General features: G+C 48.8%; 1 protein-coding gene across 1 annotated transcript in view; it reads left to right on the forward strand.

The window, feature by feature from the left end:
• Positions 1-428: 428 nt before the first annotated feature.
• GPR143 (G protein-coupled receptor 143) overlaps positions 429-21,192 on the forward strand; it is a 33,882-nt gene continuing 13,118 nt past the window's right edge. Inside the window, exons 1-7 of the mRNA XM_069464320.1 lie at positions 429-693; positions 4,210-4,319; positions 5,630-5,724; positions 13,742-13,834; positions 16,147-16,256; positions 18,880-18,988; positions 20,058-20,175. Coding sequence (XP_069320421.1) covers positions 444-693; positions 4,210-4,319; positions 5,630-5,724; positions 13,742-13,834; positions 16,147-16,256; positions 18,880-18,988; positions 20,058-20,175 — 885 coding nt within the window. The 5' untranslated portion in view covers positions 429-443. The remainder of the gene's footprint in view (positions 694-4,209; positions 4,320-5,629; positions 5,725-13,741; positions 13,835-16,146; positions 16,257-18,879; positions 18,989-20,057; positions 20,176-21,192) is intronic.

Consider the following 21,192-nt stretch of genomic DNA (forward strand, 5'->3'; position numbering starts at 1 on the left):
GGTGCCTGAAAGGCATCAAGATCAGGAGGTCAGAATCCTAAATAGGAAAGATCTGGCTCGTGAGGCCTGTGTTTCTAGTAAGACCAGTTAAGAGGAGATGGCAGGTTTGGGGCTCTAGACGCTGGAGAATGAAACCACCAGGAAGCCTTGGTGAATGGGGAGAAAGCTGACCTTACAGACCTCCCCCTTCCCCTCTCCCCTCCCTCCCTCTTCTCCCCCTCCTCCACCGCCCAAGCATCACCCTCGTGAAGCCTCGTGGCGTTTGCGGAGGGCACAGGGGCCCCCACCGCGCCTGGCGCCTTTTCTGCAAGCGCGGGGGGCGGGGGGGGGGCGTTGGGGTGGAGGGGGAGAGCAGGGCGCGTGATGCCCCCGGCCCGCCCAGCACATGACCCAGGCGGCCGGCGGGGTCCTGGCATTCCCGCGTCGCTTCCCCCAGCAGGGCCATGGCCTCTCCTCGCCTGGGGACTTTCTGCTGCCCCACGCGGGACGCGGCCACGCAGCTCGTGCTGAGCTTCCAGCCGCGGGCGTTCCACGCACTGTGTCTGGGCAGCGGCGCGCTCGGCCTGGCGCTGAGCCTCCTGCAGCTGCTGCCCCGGCGCCGGCCCGTGGGTCCCGGGGCCCCCGCCATCTCCCCGCCGGCCTCGGTCCGCATCCTGCGCGCCGCCGCCGTCTGCGACGTGCTCGGCTGCCTGGGTAAGGGCGCCGGCCCACGGGGCTGGACCTGGCGGGTGTCCGGGGAGGGCGCGCGGCCCCGGAGTTGAGAAGTGACGGGTGTCCCGGGAGGGCACAGCCCTTGGGTGGGGCAGGGATCCTACGCTGGAAGCTGGAGGCCGTTCTCTAGGGATCCCCGACCGGGACGACCAGGTGATTCTGCAAAGCAAGATGGTCGGTAAAATTCATGTCCAAGGGACGTTGAGATTTTAAAGACAAGTTTATTGTGTTTGATATAGGGAAACTTCAGACAGCGCAGTTAAGCAGTGGGTTTTGCTTAACTGCACCGAGAGAGCCTAACAGTTAACACTGTGTGTGTGTGTGTGTGTGTGTGTGTATATGTGTGTGCGCGCACGCGCGCGCCTTTCTATTTTGCGCTGTATGGTCTTTCCAGAGTGTTTTTTAACCTGAACCCCTTCCCTGTCCAGGCCTTTTAGGTTTGGTTTGCACACCACATGCGTGCAAACTGCAGCGCCCAGGTCAAATCCTGCTGCCACTCCTCTACATGAGTTAAGAATAGTTTTAGATTTTAAGGTTTTGTTTTGTTTTGTTTTGTTTTTTTTGAGACAGAGTCTCACTCTGTCGCCCTGGCTACAGTGCAGTGGTCTGATCATAGCTCACTGCAGCCTCAAGCTCCTGGGCTCAAGCAATCCTCCTCCCTCAGCCTCCCAGTAGCTGAGACTATAGGCACCCTCCTCAACCCCCCCCGCTAATTTTTCTATGTTTTGTGGAGCGGGCTTTCAGTCTTGCTCAGGCTGGTCTTCATCTCCTGACCTCAGGTGATCCTCCCACCTTGGCCTCCAAAAATGCTAGGATTACAAGCATTTTAAGATGTTTTTAAGAATCAGAATAAGAAGGATATTTGCTGGCATGGGACTATACATGAAATTTAAATATTAGTGACCATAAATAAAGTTTCATGGGTACGAAGCTATGCCATGCACGTGCACTTATGCATTGTCTAGGGCTGCTTTTGCCCTAGGAGGGCAGACTGAACGTTGGATGGAGAAAGTATGGCCCACAAAACTGAAAATATTTACTGTCTGGTCCATTACAGAACAAGTTTGCCAACATCTGCTTTAAACTATAGCATGACATTTTTTATAGACCTCTAAGCTAGATTTTGCCATTTTGTTTAACTTTTCATTTTGGAAAATTTCCAATATACATAAATGTAGTATATTATATAGAAGCAAGTGTAATGAATTTCCCTGTACCCATCATCCAGCTTCACCCACATCCCTCATCACCCTCCTCACTGGATTAATTTGAAGCAAATCCCAGGCTTCGTATCATTTCGTCCATTTAGATCTCAGTATAGAGCTCTAAAACATAAGAACTCTAAACATATATATCTCTAATATCATTATCACTTTCAAGTAATTAAAACCAATTCCTTAATATTATCAGGGTATGTCCATTTGTCTCAAAAAGGTTATTTTACAGTTGGTTTGTTCAAATCAGGATCCAAATACTGTCCACCCTTTGCAATTGGCTGATGGGTGCTGACCATTTTGAAAATGTATTTTCCAGTAATGTTTGTCCTTGAATCAAAGGCTGTTAAGTATATGTTAACTGCCCTTTGTACACCACCTTGAGCAGGTGTCTGGGCACAGGTGGCTATGTGTCCCAGGGCCCAGTCCTGTCCTGTTCTATGCCCAAAGTGACAAAGATTTGACTGGAGACACTCAAGAACCTTGACTTCAAATAATTCTGTGCAACCTCAAGTTGCTTTCTCAGACGTGAGGAATGAGACGAGGAAGCAACATTCCCTTTCCATTAGGGATAAAATCATTTTGGCACAGGACAAGTCAATCAAAATTGTTTTTTTTCCTGGTTCTACTAAATCACTTTGGAAAAGCGTCTTCATAGTAATTTAGTTTCTATAACTTGAATGTCTGGAAATAAGATGTACCTAAACATCTTTTAATGGCTAGCAAATAATACTTGCATATCCATTAGCTTTAGAAGGGCAGTGATGACGTTGTGGGCAAATGGGCAGAAGTGGAAGTCAGGAGAGGGCTGCATGGTCGGGACCCCTTACGGAAAAATAAGAAATTTGAATGCGTACTGCATTGGGCTTTCCTTAAGCTCAAAGGAGTGCTATATGCTGAAAATTTTAAGGTGCTATACAGAAGAAAGGAATTTTTTTGTTAGCAGTGGCTTGATAATGAGAAGATATATCTTAAGCTTTTTAGTTACCACAGTTGTCCTTTAGTGGCATATTACATAGTATGTGTTCACGAGTGTAGTAAATCCTTTGTGTTTAGTAGGGTATTACATAGTATATTATTAGTGGTGTACTATATAATGAGTTCAGTAGTGTATTCCATAGTGTCTTTTTAATAGTATGTTACACAGTATGTGTTCAGTAGTGTATTACATGTGTTCAGTAGTGTATTGCATAGTGTGTGTTCAGTAGTGTGTTACATAGTGTATGTTTAGTAGTGTATTACACAGTTTATGTTTAATAGTGTATCACACAGTATGTGTTTAGTAGTGTATTGCATAGTGTGTGTTTGGTGGTGTATTGCATAGTGTGTGTTTGGTGGTGTATTGCTCAGTGTATTATATAGTGTTTGGCAGTGTATTACCTAGTACCTGTTCAGTAGTGTATTGCACAGTGTGTGTTTAGTACTATATTACACAATATGTGTTCAGCAGTGTATTACATGGTGTGTGTTCAATAGTGTATTGCATAGTGCATGTCAAGTAGTGTGTTACATGTATACCGGTATACACTAATATATAGTGTATAGCTTTGTATTGTTTACAGTTTTCCTTTAGCAGTATGTTACATAGTACAAGTTTAAACAAAAAGTATTGCATTACCTAACAAAGTACCATAATATATTCCATGAGTGTGTGTACTGTTTTGAGTGTTAGATATTTGTGTCTAATAGCAAGGGGAACTCACAAATAATAAATATTAGAAGCAAATTATTGAGACCTAATTTGTGAAAATCTTAAATGTATTTTTAAAAAGAATGAAGGAACTATATATTAAAACTTCCAAATTGTGCTTTTTGAATGATTCTTTTTTATATGAGGAATAATTAACGTGGACATTAAAAATGCAGCTGAGAAATAGATTGCTAGTCGCATAGTGGTTTTGTAATGCCAAGTAAACAAAGAAATTTGGGGATGAGACTGTGGCTAACAGTGGTTTAAGTTGAAATCAAAGTGCCCAGGTTTGCTTTGCTGCTGTAGGAGTTACTTTCTGAGTAACTCAATCTTCTTTTGTTCTCTCTCTGCATGCACCAATATACATATTCTTTCTTTCTTTCTTTCTTCCCTCCTCCCTCCCTCTTTCTTTTCTTCTTCTGTTCTTTTTCCCTTCCTCCCTCCCTTTTTTCCTTCCTTCCTTTCTTTCTTGCTTCATTCACTCCTCCTACCTTCTTACTATCTATCTACCTATCAATCATTTTTACAAAGCAACAAGTCAGCTTTAGATTTGAATTAGTATCAGATACAAAGTACCATCTAACTCTCTCTCAGGTATTGTAATCCGGTCTACGGTGTGGTTAGCATGCCCAGATTTCGTTGAAAGCATCTCCGATGTGAACGGAACAGACGTTTGGCCTGCTACTTTCTGCGTGGGGAGTGCGGTAAGCCGACCCCCTTTTGTCCGCCCTCCCCCCTACCTGTGCTCAAGGTGTGCGCTGTGGGCCTCAAAGCCCAGTAGCACCAACTTCAGGGAGTCTGTAGGAAATGCAGATTCTGAGGCCCTGCCCCAGCCCTACTGATCAGGAACGCAGCCAGCCATCTGGGTTTTAACAAACCTTCCACGGGCTGCTGCGCACTCGGGTGCTGTTCCCCCACCTCCACCCCTCAGCACACACGTGCACCTTGCCTGAAATAGAGCCACAGTCAAATCCAGCTGGCAAAAAAAAAAAAAAAGTTATCAACATATTGGATGTATTTCGCTTAATGAAATATATATTTAAATAGATTAGAGTATGCAAACATATAAACAAATCATTAAATAAATAAGTATACATTATACATGCACACAGACACACACATATATGTTATGTGATGCTCAAGGGAGTGACGCGAAGTGCGTGCCTACGCACACTGATGCGGTGTTGACTGCCTGCTCTGTGGCAGAGTGGCCACCTTCCTTGCCTCCCTCCCCGACGAAGGAGCATCTGTTTCAGCCCATGATAACGAGACATCTTGATCTTGTGTTTTTTTTTTTTTTTTTTTTTTTTTTTGAGACAGAGTCTCACTCTGTTGCCCAGGCTAGAGTGAGTGCCGTGGCTTCAGCCTAGCTCACAGCAACCTCAAACTCCTGAGCTCAAGCGATCCTCCTGTCTCAGCCTCCCGAGTAGCTGGGACTACAGGCATGCACCACCATGCCCGGCTAATTTTTTCTATACATATTTTTAGCTGTCCATATAATTTCTTTCTATTTTTAGTAGAGATGGGGTCTCGCTCTTGCTCAGGCTGGTCTCGAACTCCTGAGCTCAAACAATCCACCCACCTCGGCCTCCCAGAGTGCTAGGATTACAGGCGTGAGCCACCGCGCCCGGCCTTGATCTTGTTTTGAACACTCCCTTCGCCTTCTACTTGAAAGGACGTTCTGAGTCTTTCCTGCCCGTACTAATTCGTTCTCAGAAAAGCAGCTTCCAGTTCAAAGCCCCCGTGAACCTTCATACCAGTTTAAACCGCACATCTTAGACCTTCACCTGCCGAGCGTACAAGTGGGCCAGAAGGTGGAGTTCGTTAGTCAAATCTGGCTGAGGAGACAGGACAAGCACACACACCCAGGCCACGTCTTCCCCTTGGTTCCAGGGTCTGCGCCCACACGTGTCCCGAGAGCTTTCCTGGGCTGCTTCCTGACGTCAGCTGCTTTATTCCACGGGTGGGCTGGGCAGCGCGTGGTGCTTTGATGCTGGGCTCTTGTTGATTACAGATGTGGATCCAGCTGTTGTACAGCGCCTGCTTCTGGTGGCTGTTTTGCTATGCGGTGGACGCCTACCTGGTGATCCGGAGATCAGCGGGGCTGAGGTATTCACCGAGGAAACAAGCAGGGATTTCGGCCCGGTTCTATTTTATGAGGAGAGTTTGGAGATACCACTGAGCCAAGTATTTTGCAGTAGGGCAGACACCATCCATCAGACTCTGCCAGCTGGCCTCTCTGTCTAGAACTATCCACTGAAGCTCAATTTTTATAAGAGGGCAAAGGCAGTTTCAAAACATTGAGGATTTAAAAACCTTAAAAACAAGTAATTCAATAAATTTGGGACTAGAGAAATACTAAAAAAGAATTGGCGGGAATGTGAACAAGTTTTCATTGCGTACAAAGGTTGAAGGAAAAATATTCTAAGTATGTATTGATAGTTCGTGCTAAGTCTGGGGCCCAAGAGTGCTGGAGCGGAAGGGGGCTGCTTGGCAGGGAATGACACAGCGTTAGTAACTTGTGTGCCGGTGGGTTTGAACTCCAGCCCAGTCACTTGTGAGCCGTGTAACTGTTGGCAAGTTGTTTAACCTCTCTGGACTTCTGTTTCCTCAGCTGTAACATGGTACCCACTGTGTGAGGTCACCAGGAGGCATAAACACTATAGTCCGTGTGAATGGTTAAGCGCAGTGCCTGGCCGTCGAGGCTCTTGATAGATGTCAGCTGTTACTGTAGTTGTATGTGCGCATGTGTTGAGGAAACAGCAACACAGAGAGCTTAATGGACAAAGAGAAACTGGACGGTGGCAGGGCAGGGCTCCAAGTCCAGGAAGCACTTGCCCCCCCCGACCCCCCGCCACTCCATGTTCATGGTCCACTTGAATCAGGTCCCCTTTGGTTGGAGCCTTCGCTTGTTTTTTTTTTTTTTTAACAGCTTTACAAAGTTCACCTGTTTAAAAGTGTAAAATGCGGTGGTTTTTAGTATACTCACAGAATTGTGCAACCATAACCATCATCCAATGTTGTGACATTTTAGTTATGCCCCCAAAATCTCAGACAGTTATTGGTTACTTACCCTCATTTCCTCCTCCCCCTGGCCATGGCAACCATAAGTCTACTTTCTGTCTCTAGGGATTTACTTATTCTGGACATTTCATATCAGTGGAATCATACGATATATGACCCGATGTGCTTGGCTTTTTAAACTCAGCATACATAACATTTTCAAGGTTTGCCCATGTTGCAGCGTGTGTCAGTACTTATTCCTGCTGTGGTCTGAATGTTTGTGTCCCCTCAAAACTCCTATGTTGAAATCGTAACCCCAAAGGTGATGGTATTAGGAGGTGGGGCCTTTTGGGCAGTGATTAGGTCATAAGTGGGATTCGTGCCCTTATGGAAGAGGCCCCAGAGAGCTCCCTGGCCCCTTTCACCATGTGAGGACACAGTGAGAAGGTGCCGTCTATGAACCAGGAAGTAGGTCCTCAGCAGACACCAAATTTGCCAGCGCCTTGATCTTGCATTTGCCGTCCTCCAGAACTGTGAGAAATAAATTTCTGTTATTTATAAGATACCCAGTCTGCGGTATTCTTTTTTTTTTTTTTTTTGAGACAGAGTCTCACTCTGTTGCCTGGGCTAGAGTGAGTGCCGTGGCGTCAGTCTAGCTCACAGCAACCTCAGACTCCTGGGCTTAAGAGATCCTACTGCCTCAGCCTCTCGAGTAGCTGGGACTACAGGCATGCACCACCATGCCCGGCTAATTTTTTGTATATATATATATTTTAGTGGTCCATATAATTTCTTTCTATTTTTAGTAGAGACGGGGTCTCACTCTTGCTCAGGCTGGTCTCGAACTCCTGACCTCGAGCGATCCACCCGCCTCGGCCTCCCAGAGTGCTAGGATTACAGGCGTGAGCCACCGCGCCCGGCCTGCGGTATTCTTTTTAAGAGATAGGGTCTCACTCTGTCACCCAGGCTGGAGTGCAGTGGCTCAGTGATAGCTCACTGCAGCTGCAGCCTTGAACTGCTGGGGTCAAGTGATCTTCCCGCCTCAGCCTCTTGAGTAGCTGAGACTATAGGCGCCAGCCACCGAGCCAGCCTATTTTTTATTGTTTGTAAAGATAGGGTCTCACTATGTTGCCCAGGCTGGTTTCAAATTCCTGGCTTCAAGCAATCCTTCCACCTTGACCTCCCAAAGTGCTTGGATTGCAGGCGTGAGCCACCACGCCCGGCATGTATTTTGTTGTAGCAGCCTGAACAGACTAAGACAATTCCTTTTCATTGTTGAATAATAATTGATTGTATGGATATACTATATTTTGTTTATCCATTTATCAGTCATTGGACATTTAGGATGTTTCCATTGTTTTGGCTATTAGGAATAATGCCACAATGAACGTTTTAGTGTTTGTATGGACATAGGTTTCATCATATATTCCTGAGTATGTACCTAGGTATGAAATTGCTGGGCCATGTTGTATCTCTGGGTGTAACCTTGTAAGAAACTGCTAAACTGTTTTCCAAAGTGGGGGAGACGTTTTACATTCTCATCAGCAATGTATGAGGGTTCCAATTGCTCCACATCCTCATCAACACTTGTTATTATCTGTTTGTTTTAATTTTGGCCAACCTAGTGTGTGTGAAGTGGTAACTCATTGTGCTTTTGATTTTACTGATGCCTAAGGATGTTGAGCATCCTTTCGTGTGCTTATTGGCCATCTGTATACCTTCTTGGAGAAATGTCTATTCAACTCCTTTGCCCATTGCTTAATTGGGCTATTTGTTTTTTATTATTGAGTTGGAGTTCTTTATATAGTCTAGATACAAGTACTTTATATAGTTCACAAATATTTTATCCCATTCTGTGGGCTGTTTTTACACTTACTTGGTGGTATCTTTTGAAGCATAAAAGTTTTTTTATTTTGATGAAGTCCAATTTTTTCTGTTTCTTTCTTTGTTTTCTTATGCTTTTCCTTTCTTTTCTGTGAAATCATTGCCTAACCCAGGGTCACAAAGATTTATACCAGGGGTGGGGAACCTTTTCATGTTGGAAGGCCGCATTAATTTAGCTATAATCAAATAAGGCCTCATTCAAGAAACTTCAATTAGATATACTTAAAAATGTACATTTTGTAAAAATTTAACTGCTATGCACTTAATATTTCAAAAAATGAAAACTACTTGTTAATTTTAAAGTTAATTAACCTTTTAATGACTTTGTTGTGCCTGCTTTTTGTTGGAAAGCATTTGAATATTTGGTTGCAGCATGGATATATACAGTTTCAGTTGATCCTCTAGATGGGTATCAGTCATTTCTGACCTTCAGGGCATCTTGATTTGAGTTAGGTAGGAGAATGTAGATTCACAGCAATAAATAGCTGAAAAGCAAGAAAGCATTTTTCAGGCATGTTGTCGAACGTGTGAGGTCCGACGCGGCAGTCTGAGAACTGTGTGCACTCAGAGGACAGGCAGAGGCCCTAGAAGCTGGGATAGGCAGTCACGAAGCCTCCCTCACCCCCAGGAGAGCGTTTGGGAATTCATTTTGGAGCTCAGTGTTCATAAGGCAGGACGCCAGGGGTGCTGGAGTCCGGCGGATGCTGGGCAGAGTGTGGCCGCGGGGACCCACCATCATGCAAAAGGTGAATGTCTGAGGACGTGAAGCATTCAGAGGCCTCCCAAGGACAAGAGCAAGGGCGGGTTTCCAGGACTAGGATGACCGTCTGTGGGGAGTGAAGTGGGCTCTCCCGTCAAAGAGGAACAGGCACAGGGCAGAGCGAGAGGACAGGTGCTCAGCTGCCATGGAGACAAGGTCCCCAGCTCTTAGCTGGCACAAGTCCCACTTCCCAGAGGCTGCATGTGAGGTCTCGAGGGGACACCACTGGATGGTCGGAGCCAGGGCTGAGAGCGTGGGTTCAAAAGCCTTTGTAGCTCCTCTTTTAAGAGGCAGGTTGTTTCCAGAGCCGTGGGTGGAGCTGAATCTGCAGGTGGCCATTAAGAGACTGCAGCTGGAGGGTGGGGACGGGGGTGTCCTGACCAATTCCAGGGCAGAGGGCCAGGCGTTGCAGGTAAGGCTGGATTCAGCTCCACATTCCTTTCTAGAGCCTCTGAGTGCTGAGCTATTTTCTTTGGCACAGGAGTATTTTTTCTTTTTCATCTGAATCCTAAGACATGTCATTAAGACAGATTTAAAGTTAGAATTGAAACCACAACTCTGGTTCCAGGTGTGGGATATACAGGTTTTAAACAGTAACAGAAAGCACCTGGGATCCTGGAACAGGCCTCGGATCGAAGTCACTACTTGCTCTGTGAAAATGGAAGTGTGAGAGGAAAGAGGGCCCGGGAGGACCTTCACGTGCCTGGACGTGGAAACTGCCTGGCGTTTGCACAAAGGACGAGCGTGTGTGGCCGCTGTCTGCTGGGGTGGGGTGCGGACTCGGCCCTGCGTGGACTTGAGATCGCGCACTGGTTCACGTGGCTGCTGCCTGCACAGCCGGCAGCACCTGACTGCGACGCCCCCACGCCCCCCTTGCAGGGCTGTCGGGGCAGGGAGCTGTCACTCTGCCACCTCAGTGCTCTTGCTTGCGAGCACCGTCCCACCCAAGGCCTGGGCCTGAAAGGAGCGATGCTGCACTCTCCAGCAGGCCAGTGCCTTTCGGAGGCCGCCGCGTAGGTTATCGGGGTCTCCCACAAAGTCCCGGGTCCTGGGCAAGAGCCTGCATTGCTGAGACCTCCCCACCCGCCCACTCCCAGCCCAGCCTGGCCCGGCCCGGCCAGGGAAGGGCCACGCCGGGAACCGGTTACAATGTGGGAGGCAAAGTATGTTGGAGTCTCTCCTTAGGAGAGAGAGCCGGCCACAAAATGTTTATTCTCCTCCTCCTCCGTGTGTGCAACTGTTTCTCTTCCCTCCCTGTAGAAGGCCGTCCTTTCTCCCTCGCAGCCCTGACCGGCCCCTTTGTCCACACGGCTGACCTTTGGCGTTAAGGTCCCAGCGGGATGGGGTTGTGCTGTGTGCCCGGAGTCTGGTGGAGGGGTGACGGATGTGGGGCCGAGGAGACAGCGAGTGCTGGACCGCCCCGTGGGACAGCTCCGCTGCGCCTCACCCCCTGGGGAAGCAGGGCGGGCTGGACAGCAGTAGAGATGAGTGACAGAGCTGGTCCAAGAACGCTCCTGTGCGGGGCTGCCGAGGCAGGAAGGCGAGGAAGGAAAGCCGCCTCCTGTCGGGCACCATCCGGTTCCCACCTGCTTCTGGAGAGACCCCTGCCCGTGAGGGCTGAGCACTCAGACAGGTGCGCTGGCCATTCGGTGCGGAGACGAATTCGGGAAGGGCTGGGCTGGGCTGGGAGCTCCTTGCTTATGGGGTGAGCCCGGTGCTTAGGAGGCCTCAGACAGCCCAGGAGGGACCCCAGCTGGGTCAGGTTCATGTCCTCCTGGTGGGACACCCCAGGTTCAGGTCAAGGTTTGGTGCAGACCCCTCTGGATCCATTTCCATGTCCGAGAAGCAGGCGCTACAGAGAAAGCAGATAAAACCAAGAATTGCCCCTTTTCCTCCCTTTCTGTCATGTCCCCAGAAACCCTGGAGTCAGTCATTGCCTGATTTCTTCCCAAATCTACCCCCCACCACCTTTTTTTACTGAGTTTTTTTTTTTTTCTCTAGATTCTGTTGGGTTTTTGTCAAGCTTTAAGATTTATCTTACTGAAATATTTTCTTGAAAAAATGAAGAGTCCACCAGTGGATTCTCGTTGTACTTAGACTAAAACTGACACTGTCCTGTGGCCCACAGGGTTCTGGGCCCTGGGCCTCACCGCAATGCCCTCCTGCCGCCCTTCCTCCTCCCAGCCTCGCAGCCTCCCTGCTCCGCCACACCGAGCTCCCAGCTGCCACAAGCAGCCGGCTTTCCTTGACTCAGGGCCTCTTCCCCCATCTCCGAAGCCAGCCGTGGTGGGTCACGTCCTTCCCAAACTCTCTCCTCCCCAGTCCTCCGAGGCTGACAGAGATTCCCTGCTCTTGTGGATTCTGCCGATTCCGTGGGGCCCACCCAGTTAATCTGGGGTGATCTCCTGATCTCAGAAATCCTTAACCACATCTGCAAAGTCTCTTTTGCCATATGAGGGAACATAGTCACACAAGTTCTGGAGATTAGGACACGGACATCCTTGGGGGGCCTTACTGGGACTGTCACAAGTGTTTGGCCACTTTAGTTTACACACATAATCTCATGTCTTAGATTAATCACAGCTCTGAAGTTGATTTAATGTAAAAGCTTCTCCCCAGTCAGGCCCCCACCTGCCCCCACAATGGGAGGGGTGGGGACATTACTTTGCTTCTTGTTTGTCACCTTCTCCAGGTGGTCACCCCCAAGGGCAGGGTCTTTGCTTTATTCTTGGGGTTTCCATTGCCTACCACAGGCATGGTCTCTTGCTCAGTAAACGTTCAGCCAATGAATGCTGAGTGGGACACATTGCCCTGATAGAACTCTATGCTCGTTTTTCAGTTGAGATATAATTTACAGGCCAGCCTGCCTTGGAGGGCAACAGAAGTAGCAGAAAGCGGCACAGGCAGGCCACAGAGGGCTTCATTGTGCCCATGGATGGGAAGAGCACCTCGAGGCTCTGAGCAGCGGGTCTGGACAAGGCAGGTGCTGCTAGTAATCAGCTAGGTGTTTGGATTCAGCATTGAGACCTTTTCTGCCTCAGGGCATCTTCCTGGATGCGGCTATAGCCGAATAAGCCTTGAATAAGCGGGGAGGCTGGGCAGGTGTGGAGGGTGGGCAGGAGCACCGCGTGAGCACCTGGCCTGTGAGATGGTGTCTCCGTCTGACCAGGCTGCTGTAACAGACACCACACACTGGGCGGCGTATAAACAACAGACATGTATTTCTCACAGTGCTGGAGGCTGGGAGTCCAAGATCCCGGCGTGGCAGAGTCTGTGTCTGGTGAGGACCCACTTCCTGGTTCATAGATGGCGCCTTCTCGCTGTATCCCCACATGGTGGAAGGGGCGAGGGAGCTCTCTGGGGTCCTTTTTATAGGGGCCCTAATCCCATCATGAGGCTCCACCCTCATGATGTCATCACTCCCCAAAGGCCCCACATCCTCACGCCATCACCTTGGGGGTGAGGATTTCAACATGAATTTCGAGGGGACACACACATTCAGGTCATAGCATGTGAGAATGAAAAAATGCCATCAGAGGGTGCTGTAGGCAGAATTTCCTCTTCCACAGTTGATGCAGACTGGGTCCTGTTTACATCAAGTCTCAAAAGTAGCAGCCACTGTCACTAGGATGGCTATGATCAAAGTTGTGAAATAAGTTTAGCAAAGGTGTGGAGAAATTAGAACGCTTCTATGTTGCTGGTGGCAAAACGGCGCTGCCACGGTGGAAACAGTTTGGCATTTCCTCAAAAAGTTAAACGTAGAAATACCATCTGACCCAGCAATTGCACTCCTGGATCTATACCGCAAAGAATTGAGAACAGGAACTCGAACGAATACTTGTACACGAATGTTCACAGCAGCACAATTCACAGTAGCCAAAAGGTAGAAACAACCCAACGCCCATGGCTGGATGGATGGACGCACAGAGTGCCGTCTGTCCGTACCTCGGCATGGATTCAGTCATAGAAAGGAACAAAGCTCTGACACCTGCCACCTCCCGGATGAACCTCGAAAACATCATGCGTGTGGAAAGAAGCCAGGCACAAAAGGCCATGTAGCATTTGTTTCCATCTATGTGAAACGTCCAGGGCAGGCAAATCCATGAAGACGGAAAGTGGTTAGTGGTTGCCGGGGGCTGCGGTGGGGGAAGGCAGGGAGGGCTTAGTGCGGACGGGGCCTCCTTTGGGATGATGAAAACATTTTGGAACTAGACAGTGGCGATGGCTGTATAGCACTGTGCATGTACTAAAGGCCACTGAATTGTCCCCTTTCAAATAGTTGATTTTATGTTATGTGAATTTCACCTGAATTAAAAAATTAAAAAATCCTCAGCCGCAACATAAGGAAACTTTGCGGTGGGGTTTTGCTCTGTGTGCGTGGTCCTGACCTTTCTGGAGCAGGAGAGCTGGGTCTGGTAGCTCCAAGGCGGGACCGCTGGACCCCCCTGAGCTGTGGCCACCGTTGTGCTTGTGTCCTAGCACTGTGCTGCTGTACCACATCATGGCGTGGGGCCTGGCCACCCTGCTGTGCGTGGAGGGAGCGGCCATGCTCTACTACCCCTCCGTGTTCAGGTAAGCCGGACTCCAGCTCCCCAGGGGAGCCTATCCCTGGCCCGTGCTGTGCTCTCTGACAGGGGCCCTGACGCACAGAGTCGGGCCATTGTCTCGGGGCCACGGGGTGTGGCGCTCACAGCCAGGACCCAGAGGGCTCACTGCTGCAGTCCCTTGCACCCTGCAGCCGTCTCCATCTCCCCTGCCTCTGCCTCTCCTGACTGTGTTTCCAGGCGCCTGTGCGCACAAGCACGTGTGCAAGGCTTTGCTGTAACCCCTCCGCATCAGTCTGTGTCCAAGTTTTAGGTGTATCCGCGTGTTGGTGCGGCTTCCTCACGCCCTCTCTTTAATTTGTATTCTCCATGCCTCCTCGGGGTGAGCAGGTGAGTTTGACACTCTGACTCGGGAGGATGTGGGAGAGGGCACAGGGAGCCCTGGGGAGAGCTCATCCTGTGCCCCTGTTCCCTGCACTTCCTCACTTCTCTTCCCTCCTGCACGCTCGGCCATCTGCAACTCAGAGACAGGCAGAGGTGGCTGCCGAATGTCTCGGGCATTTCTTCATGTTTAAAATCCTGTCCGTGCAACCCCCGGTTGCAAAGCCTCCCCGCCAGGCTATGTACTGTAACTTCCATTGTAAACCTGGGACACAGGTGGACAGTGTCTCTTTGTCTGTGATTCTAGGGCTGTGTAGACCAAGGACCAGCACAGCACAACCCTCAGGACAAATTCGGTCTCCACCTGTTTCTATACATAAAGTTTCATTGGAATGCAGCCGCACCCATTTGTTTATGTCCCGTGGCTGCTTTTGCACAGCATCACAGCTGAGTAGCTGCAACGGAGACCACGGTGTGGCCCGGGAAGCTGAAAATATTTACCATCTGTCCCCTTACAGAGAAACTTTGCTGACCAGTGGCATAGATCATTTCTCCCCCTTCTTTTTCAGCTTCTTGCAGCTACTCAGTTAGACATCTCCAAACTGGTGTTGTCTTGTCAACTGTGAACACGAACAGGGAGTTCTGTGTAGATCCTTCTGGACAATCTGCTTTCCTGGGGGACCTTAACAGGACAAACACAGTGTCACAGCGGTTATAACAGAATGCACTTAATTGGACAAGGGGTCTCTGTCCCTCACCCTCGCTCCTGGCACCCTGGAGACTCCTGGCAAAGTTGCACCTGAGCCCGTGGGGGCCACTGTGGCAGGGTTCTCAGGGTCTTAGGGAGCTGCTGTTGTCAGCGTCCTAATCCTTGATCATCTCTGCATCCTCACATCCCGTGACCCGGGGCCCTCGGCATTCTTGAGGCTCACGGCCTTACGCTCTTGTCATTTACCTTCTGTCTTTGTACTGGAGTCACTTCTCTTCTTGTCTTGTTTCCCTTTCTCTCCCCAAGCCGGTCCGACCGCATCTCAGCCTTCACAGCTGAAGGGGAAAGCGCCCATTAGAAGGTGGTGGCATCGCAAGGTGGCACAGTCATCCTTCCTATGGCCAGAGGAGACGCCTATTGCATTTTTCCTACCTGATTCTTTTGCATTTTCTGCCATTTGCCCCCTTCTGGGCTGATCACTCCATGGATATCCAAACAAGAGCGCTTTCACTCGCTTTCGTCACCCCACCTCCATGGCCACGAGGCTGCTTGGTCGTCCGCTTTGCTGCCTCCCTCTCTCTGAGCCATCCTCTCTCCCCATGGCCTGCAGTTGTCCCGTCCTCTGTGCCACCTGTCTGCTCTTCCACATTGTGCGTTTCTTAGCCGGTGGTTCCTACCATGGCGACACACGTGCGTAGGGCTCCCACCACGTCCCGTGGTAGCCGGTGAGTCCCGGACCCTTCCGTAGAAATCCTCATCCTTTGCCCTGACGCGAACCTCTGAGATGATTGTTCCCATAACCATGAGGACAGCGCACTTTAGAGGTGCAGCTGGCATATTTTGAGTTGCTGAAGGAGAGGGACTAGATCTCATTCATGTTACTGCCAAGCCAAGCAGGAAGTACTGCAGCCCTAACTAGTTAACGAGGGCCTTCGTCTCTACTTGAACTCTGGAATCCACCAGCCCAGAGTGTCTTTTCCTCTCTTATCTTTTCCCAGCAGTGACCTTCAGAGGCTGCCCGGGTGGGACGCCTTCGAGGGCCTCCCGTGTATGAGGCAGAAACGTGACCGACCTGCCTGACCCTCCTGCAATTTATGGCCTGTTCCAGACACGAGAAATGAGTCAGATTTCCTCTGGGCAGAGTCAGAGGCAGACTGATGCATTTCCCTCTTATCTGGGCTTCCAGATGAGCAGATGTATTTCAGCCACAGCCTTGCCTCTGGGAAGAATGACGTGGTTTCCTCCCTCAGGTGTGAGAGGGGCCTGGACCATGCCATCCCCCACTACGTCACCACGTACTTGCCGCTGCTGCTGGTGCTCGTGGCCAACCCCATCCTGTTCCAAAAGACGGTGGCTGCAGGTAAATGACAGGGCCATCCTCCGGGTGCACGGCCGCTGGGTACGGCCCCATGCTTCGGGCTCAGATAATGACAAATGTTGTCCTTCCGGAATTAGCCAGGACAGTTGACCTCATTCGTCATCCTCCAGAGACACAGAATACAGCTGGGAAGAGTGGCAAGTTTAATAAATGGACACGAGCAAGGCTTTGCCAACATTGCTCAAGGCCAGGACGAGTGGACATTTCCATTCTGTGCTGGGCTCATCCCAGGTCTGCCCCGGGAGCGTCCTTGGATGACTGCGGAGGTGCTGGAGGTGCCGTAGGAGCAGAAGGAGAGGCGGGGGTGGGGGACAGACAGGGTATGCAGTGAGGAGGCTCCAGTCCCAGGCCACGCCGGCCTGGGCCTTTTACAGGAAGTGAGTCAAAGGCGGAGCTTAGAACTGGGTAAGACAGATGTCCAGAGCTGCGGAATGCTAGGGAGAGACCTCTGGGCTGGGGCTGAGGTCCTGCGGTGCAGCCCCGACCACCTCCTAAAGAAGCGTGGCCTGGAGTGAGCCTGCATCCTACTTTGGCTGCCAAGGGTCTCCCAGGGCAAAGCGGGAATGAGGAAGTTTGCCTCAACCGGAAGGTGCTTGGAGGATCAGCTGTTTTTTTTTTTTTTTTTTTTTTGAGACAGAGTCTCACTCTGTTGCCCAGGCTAGAGTGAGTGCCGTGGCGTCAGCCTAGCTCACAGCAACCTCAAACTCCTGGGCTCAAGCAATCCTCCTGTCTCAGCCTCCCGAGTAGCTGGGACTACAGGCATGCGCCACCATGCCCGGCTAATTTTTTCTATATATATTTTTAGCTGTCCATATAATTTCTTTCTATTTTTTAGTAGAGGTGGGGTCTCGCTCTTGCTCAGGCTGGTCTCGAACTCCTGAGCTCAAACGATCCTCCCACCTCGGCCTCCCAGAGTGCTAGGATTACAGGCGTGAGCCACCGCGCCCGGCCGAGGATCAGCTGTTGATTGTAGAATTTTTTAAAAACATGGTTCAAAGTATTCTATCACTAATAATAGGAAGTGATTGCAGCTCTTTGAGCTAGTCTTTTCTTATCAACATTTAAATATAGTATGTTACTAATAAATATAGCATATTTTTACAAAATTGCATAAAAAATGATTCGAGTACATCAAACAAATGGAAATGACATATAGAAAGAAGACTGAGGCTGGGCGTGGTGGCTCACACCTGTAACCCTAGCACTCCGGGAGGCCGAGGTGGGAGGATCACTTGAGGTCAGGAGTTTGAGACCAGCCTGAGCAAGAGCAAGAGCCCATCTCTACTAAATATAGAAAAATTAGCCAGGCATGGTGGCACATGCCTGTAGTCCCAACTACTCGGGAGGTTGAGCCCATGAGTTTCAGATTGCTTGAGTTATGATGACACCACGACACTCTAGCCCAGGTGATAGAGTGAGACTCTGTCTCAAAAAAAAAAAAAGAAGAAGACTGAAAAGAAATACACAAAGATGTTAACAGTGGTTGTCTCTGGATGGAGGGACCAGGCATCGTTAATACTTCTCTAAACTTTTTTATATTTTCTAACTGTCTATAAGGAGAAATTAAAATTTTTTAAATATTTTAACAAATGTGAATTTTTTTTTTTTGAGACAGGGTCTCGCTCTGTCACCCAGGCTAGAGTGCAGAGGCATCATCACAGCTCACTGCAAGCTCAGCTGCATGGACTCAAGTGATCCTTCTGCTTCAGCCTCCCGAGTAACTGGGACTACAGGCACATGCCACCACACCTGGCTAATTTTTTTCTATTTTTTGTAGAGATGGGGTCTCAGGCTGTTCTGAGCTCAAGTGATCTTCCCCCCTCAGCCTCCCAGAGTGCTAGGATTACAGGCATGAGCCACTGCACCTTGCCTGTAAATTATTTTTATTTTATTCACCTTGCCTGTGAATTATTTTTATAATAGAGAAGACAAACCCTTAAAAATATAGCTCCTGGCCGTCCGTGCACAGTGGCACTTTGGGAGGCCGAGGCAGGAGGATTGCTTGAGGCCAGGAGTTGGTGACCAGCTGGGGAACATAGTGAGATCCCCTCTCTTCAAAAAATAGAAAAATAAGCCAGGCATGGTGCACGTGCCTGTAGTCGTAGGTATTCAGGAGGCCGAGGCTGTAGGATCGTTCAAGCCCAGGAATTTGAGGTTGTAGTGAGCTGTGATTGTACCACTGCACTCTAGCTCTGGCAACAGAGCGAGACCTTGACAGATATAGTTCCTGAACTAGGAAAATCCAAATAAAATCGAAGTAATGTACCTCTGTTAATTTCTTAGTTGTGACAAAGCTCCCATGGTTGTGGATGGTGTTCACGTTGTGGGAAGCTGGGTAAGGGGACAGGTATACAGGAGCTCTGTGTTATCTTCGCAACTTTTATGTAAATCTAACATTATGTCAAAGTAAAAATTTTAAAAGTAAATATTCCTTAGAGTGTGTGAGGACTCCACTGGGCGCTGTGGGGAGCGTCAGTGACTTGCTCTGCCCCAGGCCCCCGGCTGTGCTCAGGGCTCCCGTGTGCTGCGCTCTGCCTTGCTGGCCCTCTGTGCCGCGCAGTAGCTGGAACCGCAGGCAGGAAACGGTCCTCTCTGTTCCTTGCAGTGGCCTCTCTGCTGAAAGGAAGACAAGGCATTTACACCGAGAACGAGAGAAGGATGGGAGCCGTGATCAAGATCCGATTTTTCAAAATCATGCTGGTTTTGATGATCTGGTAACCCTTCTCCTGCTTCTTTATTGCTAGTGGGGAGGGCGCGCACACAAACTTGCCTTTTGCCTTTGGGAGTGTAACGGCAAGTTCCAAGGGGGAGAGTCTTGCGGAGGAAATCTGTGAGACTGTGCCAGGTGCCCTTGGAGGCAGTGCACGGAGGACAAGGGAGCAAGTCCAACATTCAGGAATTTCTGGAAAAATATTCAAATCTACTCAAATTCTATGCAAAGCCCTTAGAACACCAGCTCCTGGGTTTAGTTTTGAAACGTCCCAACCGTGTGCATCTGATATCTCGTCCTCACTGCTGGGGTTAAGCAAAATAAAGTGCTTGGTCCTGCTTTTTAAATCTACCTGTTTGCCCCAGTCTTGACGCCAGAATCACATCTGTGATGACGCATGGCTCAATTAAGAGGCCCAGAGGACAGGCCGAGCAACTTTTCTCTCCTCAGTTTTCCCCACCACTGGTATCCTGCCCAAATGCTTCAGGTGGATGCTTTGAAAGTTGACTGGTAACCAATACAAAAAAGATTGGAATCCGAACACGCTGTGCTGTGGTGAATCTATACTTTGCAGGACAGGGCAAGCCCTGTGGTGTTAATAATTCACCTGATATGTGGAGGTTTGGAGAGATGTCAGTTATCTCTAGATAAAAATATACTCGGCTTACCATTTCCAATTTCACCGACCCACCAAGAACAACATCAAAAAATTACAACATAAAAATGTCAAGATAAGGTTTGCTTTGGTTTCTGTCAAACCTTTAGGTACTTCTCAAACAAAGAATGGATTCTGGGTTATGTGAAACAGTGCCAGGAAACTCCACCCTGCTGTGGTGTTGAGTGTTACCGTTGGAAGGATTTGCTGACCTCTGCTTTGGACTGAGAGAAGTTATGTTTTTTGAATTACATTCTTGGTGTGCTGGTTCCTTGTAGTTTTGACTGCTGAAATGGTCATCTCTCCACCGAAGAGTTAGCACTTTCAGGCCGTGGTAGAGATTGTTCCCTGACCCCAGCATTAAAAAACGAATTTTATTCGACGTTCTCTTTACCTGTGGCCATTTTCTTTCCAACAGTTGGTTGTCGAATATCATCAACGAAAGCCTTTTATTCTATCTTGAAATGCAAACGGATATCAATGGAGGCTCTTTGAAACGTGTTAGAAATGCCGCCAAGACCACGTGGTTTATTATGGTAGGTCAATCTAGATTTCAGATTTTTGCTTATAAAAAAAAAATGGAAACAGAGCCACTCAGAAGTACAATGTATTGTTATTTAAATACAGAATTTGCTGAACGGGTTTCCGGTCTGCCTGCATCTGGCCTTGGTGTGCTGGCTAGCTAATTTCATTCATTTTTTTGGTTGGGATTGTTATTCCAAGGTACAACTCCGGTAAATCAGTTTGGCACAGTGTCAAACCTTTCGGTCAGTCTCACAATGTCACAGCATTTATCTTGAAAGGATATTTCAGACCATGCAGAGATGAAGATATTCCTGGTAGCATTATCCATAATTATAAAGCATTATAGGAAACCCACATTTCCACAAAAGAAATGAAAAGGGATGGTTAAGTCAATGTGGTCCTTCATCTTGATGGAATGTTCCCAGAGATTAAAAATGATGATCATGAAATCTCTAGTATTAAGTGGAAAATGTCGGAATATACAATTATACCAATTACAACTACATAAAAGCACATGTAAGAAAAAATATTGGATGGAAATACATGAAATGATGGCGCAGTGGAAGCGCCACGTGTAGACTCCCCCCAGTGTTTTCATTATATTACATGCATAGTAAGAAATGCATGCACGAGTTCTGGGTGGAGAGGTGCTCTCTCTGCTACACAGAATCGATATTTAGGGTGTTCCAATTGGGGAAAAGCTCATTCACAAGGACTTTACGATAAGAGCAGCCCTAGCCCTGGGTCCCTGCACTTTGGTCTGGAGGCTGGGCCGGTTCCTTTGGCTAACCGTGTGTGTACTTACCACACACAAGTGCAGGAGTGTTTCCCAGACTCGTTTCAGTCTCGAGAATGGTTATTTAGTCAAATTTTGCCTTGGCAGTGCAAGGTGGAAAGCTGCAGGGCACAGAGGCACTCTGGCCGCAGTGGGGACGTGACTGTTGAGTGCCTGCGTCACAGCGGACTTTACTGCTCTGACACCTGAGTGCTCTGATTCCTGTTGTACCGCACTCACCACCGTGTCTCCT

The sequence above is a fragment of the Eulemur rufifrons genome, chromosome 30 (assembly GCF_041146395.1).
Source record: "Eulemur rufifrons isolate Redbay chromosome 30, OSU_ERuf_1, whole genome shotgun sequence".
NCBI lineage: Eukaryota > Metazoa > Chordata > Mammalia > Primates > Lemuridae > Eulemur > Eulemur rufifrons.